Here is a 6,124-nt window from a genome sequence, read left to right as displayed (position 1 = left end):
TTCAGTATTTCAGATTACCTAAATCCTTTCTAAAAAAGATAAAAATTTGGAATTTAGAGTAGAAAAAAGTATAGATTCAAATGGAATAAAATTTTTCCAATTTAGGAAAAAGGATTACCGAATTCGGTATTCATGTATAATCCAAAAAATATCGTAACTGAGGCATAAAATATATACAGGAGCAGAAAACGTGCGAGGGGAACTAGAAGTTGCACAGAAAGATCGAGTATGTAAAATATCAATGCCAGAAGATTATGGTGGCGAGCGTGTACCGCAAAATTATAGTACCTGTCTTCAGTTTGCGAAGTTTGCATACATGTATAGTCTTGGCATTTCAGGAGTGGGTATGCCTCTTCTCCAAATTGATTTCTCTTGATTTTTAACTTGCTTTGCTACATAATTCAAACTTTGATCATCCACAAAACGTTGGGGTATAATTGACTAGCACGATTGCTCTTGTTCCATGATGCATGTGTTCTTAATTCATTAAGGTATTGAGAATATGAGGAAGATGAAGCAAAAACACAAATGGAGCGCTCAGCTCTTGAGCTTATTTATGGAACATCCCCATGAGTCCTACCTGGGAACTGGGGGTGCACCAGCACGAGATGAGAGTGATGAGGATGAAAAAGATTTCATCAAGTTTGGGAAAGGTATGTAAATTATTCCAATTGTATGGGAATTAATTCTCTTTATGTCTTATTTCAACATCATGATTAGATTACATGAAAAATCTCACTCATTCGTTAACGGGAAATAATTTTCTTATGTTAGTAGGAAAATGCTTATCTTAGGTTGTAGAAACAAGATTGTAAGTGGGACCCATAGGTAAGAGGAGAGAAAAAAAAAAGAAATGGGACTCAGCTAGCTTTTGTGTGTGTAGGAAATGTAGTTATCTTATGTAAAAGTAGATAAATATAACCCTTCATTAATAGATTAATAATAAGCAATTAAAGTAATCATTATTGTGACCATTAATCTCTTGATGAATAGTTGAGATTTATCACATTTTATAGCTTGTAGAAATAAGACAGAGGATTAATCATTCCCAGATTAATCATGTTCAAAATCGAACCCATTATAAGAGCTCTCCCAAGATCATTTTTTCATTCCAAACTGAGACATCTGGTTAAGTAAAACAAGCTTTTTGAAGAAATGACTATTGATTGATATCATTTAATTTACCTTATAATAACTTGCATGATGTATTTAAGAGGGCAAGGACAAGCAGAGTCAAACTAGCACAATGCAGGAGAATCAGCAAGCAAAAAACAAAGTTGACAGTGAGGAGACAACAATTATAACTGCAATGAGGAAGGGCATACCTGAAATTGTGAGTGAGATTCTATCTAAAATACCAAAGGCCATACAAGAAACTAAATCAGAAAAGAGAAAAAAAATTGACGGAGAGGAGACAGCGCTTTTGGTTGCAGCAAGAAATGGCATAGTTGAAATGGTGATTGGGCTTCTATCTAAAATACCAAATGCCATACATGAAACTAACTCAGAGAAGAAAAACGTATTGCTTGTGGCAGTGGAGAACAAGCAACCCCTTGTTGTTGAGGCATTAAGAAATTATCAATTTGGTGAGGAGAAATCGAACGTAATCTTCAATAACCTAATGCTAACTGATGATATCCATGGGAACACCATGTTACATTTGGCAGCAACACCAGGTGAAAAGGGTTGGCATATCGCTGGGGCTGCCTTGCAAATGATGTGGCATATCAAATGGTTTCAGGTACATAATTATAATACTAGCATGAGTCCAACTCCAACTTGACCTTATATAAGATAATGTACGATTAATTCTTACACTCATTATTAATAGTTGATTTTTCTTCTATCTAACATTTCTAATTCATTGGAGATGAAAGTTCACTTGAATAGTTCGATCTGAGTGAAATCATAGTTATCAAATGCGGATTGCGGCATGTCACGGCCAACCCCAAAAAACCCTATAGCGTTATAGCGGGTTACGGTTGCAGAAATAACAGAATAGATATATGACAGAAATAATGACAAAATTTTTTTTTTTTAAAAGGCAGAGATAACAGAAGTGACAAAGAGACATAGATAGACTAAAAAACCTTTAAATTTTTTCCGTTACACATTTAAATTTAGGATAAAATTGACATTTTGCTTTATAACAGCAATATGGCCGCAAATGCGTTGCAATGACCACTATTGCGTTCCGGTGCGACGCTGCGCGGTTTCTTGCAACGAGGCACTGCAACGTCCATACGGTACGGCTCGCGGCGCTATTGCGGTACAATTAACTACTATAAGTTAAATCAACCGTTAATAATGAGTGTAAGAATTTTTATTTTCACACAAGTGTAAATTGATCCCTCTCCCAATTTAAATATATGGTACATTGATTTTTTCTTCTCCCCTTTTTTTTTTTTTTTGTAAATATCAACCGGGGTTCAAAGTCCTAATAGATCCAATTAATATGATTTCGGATTTATGTCTCTTCACCCTTTCTCAAGAATTATAACTCTTAAAAAACAAATTCACTATCCTTAGACAGGTCAAATCTCGAGATCTATCTCATCAGTCATCACCACCGTCGGCAAATCTCTTAGTTTGTTCTGAAGAATTCATATAAGAAGATTGCTGCTATCTAGCCCATAATTATCCGTCACTCGTTTGCATTGTCACACACATATTAGTAGCTGAGTAATTTGATTTTTTATGTTTCTCAATAACATAAGACATATATGTTCATCCATTGAATCTACCATATGGAGCAGTATATTAAAGAACTAGTGCCAGAGCATTTCACTGTTAGAACCAACGACGAAGAGAAAACAGCATGGGAAATCTTCAAGGAATCACATAAAGACCTCGTCAAAGATGGTGGCTCATGGCTCAAGGACACATCCGAATCTTGCTCAGTAGTGGCAGCTCTCATAACTGGTGTTTCATTTGCTACATGCAGCTCTATCCCTGGTGGTAACAAAGGTGATACAGGTGAACCTGCATTAGAAGGCAAGCCTGCATTCGAGGCATTTGGTATATCTTCGGTGTTTGGCCTTTGCTTCTCTGTCACTGCACTGATAATGTTCCTTTCTATACTCACTTCTCGAAAAGAAACCAAGGATTTCAGGAAGGATTTGCCAATTAAGCTTTTTCTGGGGTTGAGTTCTCTTTTCTTATCAATTGCTGCAATGATTTTTTCTTTCTGCTCTGGCAATTTCTTTGTGATTGAAAACAAATTCAAGGAGATATTATTCCTCATTTATGGAGTCACTTGCTTGCCTGTGTCTTTATATGCTGTAGCACAATTTCCACTATACACTGATCTTCTCAAAGCTATCATGAAGAAAGTGCCACAGCCAAGTGATAAAAGTGGTCATTTATTATAGAGGTGCTTCTTTTTTATTCTGTTGTAAAGTGTGATGAATTGAAATTGTGTTTTGCTTGTTCAAGTAACAATAACAATGGCTTTTGTACTAATATTGTTTGGAGCATTATATGATGTTGGATTGTGATTATATATAAGTGAGTTTGTATATATTATCGTGGGCTATTTCAATGCTTAAAGCTGACATATTATTGTTGCATGTCTACCCTTGATTTATCGGAACTTTTCTTTCTAATTAATTGATAACTAGCTACCGCAATGAATGCTTTGATGAAAAGTACTAAAAAAAATATGAAACCCCAATAAAGACGACGAGATATGAAGGCTTGAAAACGTGTCTTATAGGTTTAAGGCCAAAACAAGGAAAAAGTAGGTATCTCAAGTTTTGTTCAATATATTGTCTTTTACACACCATGGACGAAACAATCCAGGTTTACGTGGTATCATGCAAAGAAAGAAAAAGACAAAAAAAATAGTATAAAAAAAAATAAAAGATAGGAAAAGTACTGAAGCGGAGGATTTTTATTTCTATTCTCTGACATATATTAACTGATGGAAAAGAAAAAAAAATTAAACAAAGGAAAAGAATGACAATTTATATAAATAAATTTGAGATTACTATATATTTTTTATTCAATAAAACTAATTTAGTTGAAATATATATTATTACATTTCCCACTCATTCCTCGCAAGGGACAATGTAAAATATGACTCCTATATAAAATGCACCCATCCAACTCTCTTTATTTTAACTAAAAGTTTGATTTAATGGAAGGCACGTCCTTTTGCAATATCAGAAAGACTATCGACATTAGTCAGTTTACTCTGGAATTATATATCACCTATCATTCAAAAAATTCAACTAAATATGTCAACTCTATTTGTGACATCTAATGTAAAGGAACAGTGACCAAAGTGTCACTGTTCCCCATCTTATTTTCCTAAATGTCACGCCAACAGTGTTATTTTCCAATATGCCACGGGGACAAGTTCGCTGGGTAGTGTAGCGAACTCGATGTGCTGATGTGTCACATTTCTGATGGACACCAAGATCGCTGGTGTCAGTAGCGAACTCTGAAGCAATTAATGCTGACACAAAGAACAAGTTCGCTGCCACATAACACATAGTTCGCTGAAGGGCGTAGCAAACTATGTGCCTTCCAAAATTTTGAAATCTGATCAATTTACTTGTTTCTTTTTGTTGCACGGCTTTCGAAGAAAAACAATTATATTTCTTGTTGAATCATGCTATTGTTTGATGGGAAATAATTGTCTCATTTTACATGAGATAACTATCTCATGTTTCTCTCACATAAAAAGTTATGACATCATTTTTTCTTTTTTCTTTTTTTAATGGATGGTGGGCTCTACCATATTATGTATCTATAGTAGGAGATACTTATCTCCTACAACATGAGAAAAATAGAACCCTTGTTTGATTATGTGTGCAACTTTCGTTGCAGGTAGGAAAATAGGCTATATAGCAGGCAAGGCGAAGACGCAACGTCAAAGGCTATGGCAGCAATGCCGCAATAGTTACAGTGGTTACTGCAGAACATACGTGTATCAACCACTTTGTTGAATTATTTTATATTATACATTGATATTATTTGGGTGCTGATTTTTACATGCATGAATTTATTATGCTATTTTTTGGTTTATTTTTGTTTTGGATTTTGTTTTTATTTTTTAATACAAGAAAAATATATGCAACCTGTGTTTCGATTTTGTATATTTTTGAAAGGATATTATTGTTCGTCAATAAATATATTGGCCGGATAATATTTTAAAATTAACTAGTACATTCAGTAATAATATTCATGCTGCATTATTATTTAAGTTGATATTTTATTTATTTGTTTGTTTTGAAAATGATATCATGCAAAATTCTTCTGGTCACCGTCCCAAAAATTCATCTTGTGCGCAAAAGCCGAAAACAACGTAACCAGTATATGCAACAAATCCATAATAGCGTGATTCAATGTGAAATATAATTGTTTTTCTCGAAATCCGTGCAACAAAATAAAAGTTCTGAAAGGCACATAGTTCGCCATCCCTCTCAGCGAACTATGTGTACGTGAGACACCACTCACATCTAGTTCGCTGCCACATGCAGCGAACTTATTCTTTGTGTCAGCATTAATTGCTCCAGAGTTCGCTACTGACACTAGCGACTTTGGTGTCCACCAGAAACGTGACACATCAGCACACCAAGTTCGCTACACTGTGTAGTGAACTTGCCCCCGTGGCAGATTGAGAAATAACACTGTTGGCGTGGCATTTAGGAAAATAAGATGCAGAACAGTGACACTTTGGTCACTGTTCTTAATGTAAATTAGTCAGATGCCTTTTCAGGGATCTAGAACCTGGCTTGCCTTACCAATGTAAGAATAATTTGCATATATATATATATATATATATATATATATATATGGGAAAAATGTGTATAATTTTAAAAGATGTAAAGTTGTGTTATTTTAAGAGAGAGAAAGAGATAGATAAAGTAGGAGAGAGAGTTGACAAAAAAAAATAAAGGTGTGGGTCCCGCCTCTTTGTGAGAGTGAAAGGATGTAAGTTGTGTAATTTTAAATGATAGACACTTTTCCCTATATATATATATATATATATATGAGAACGGTTATACTTACCACAAGATAAGTTTACCACCCTTACAATCAATCTCCTAACCGTTAGATTAAAATTAAATCCAACGGTTCATAATTATCCCTTATAATCCTAATTTTTACTCTCTCA

The 6,124-nt window shown here is 34.5% G+C and overlaps 1 protein-coding gene across 1 annotated transcript; it reads left to right on the top strand.

Moving 5' to 3' along the window:
• Positions 1 to 241: 241 nt before the first annotated feature.
• On the top strand, positions 242 to 3,371 carry LOC133307613 (uncharacterized). Its single transcript, XM_061508155.1, has 4 exons — positions 242 to 344; positions 492 to 653; positions 1,668 to 1,741; positions 2,757 to 3,371. The coding sequence occupies exons 1-4, from the start codon at positions 242 to 244 to the stop codon at positions 3,369 to 3,371; spliced, it is 954 nt and encodes a 317-aa protein (XP_061364139.1).
• The last annotated feature ends 2,753 nt before the right edge of the window (positions 3,372 to 6,124 follow it).

Source organism: Gastrolobium bilobum, unplaced genomic scaffold (genome assembly GCF_033153095.1).
Source record: "Gastrolobium bilobum isolate Gb01-03AN ecotype WA unplaced genomic scaffold, APGP_CSIRO_Gbil_v1 utg4632, whole genome shotgun sequence".
Classification (NCBI taxonomy): domain Eukaryota; kingdom Viridiplantae; phylum Streptophyta; class Magnoliopsida; order Fabales; family Fabaceae; genus Gastrolobium; species Gastrolobium bilobum.
Note: the sequence above shows the minus strand (reverse complement) of the source record. Positions and strands in the feature narration are given on the sequence as shown.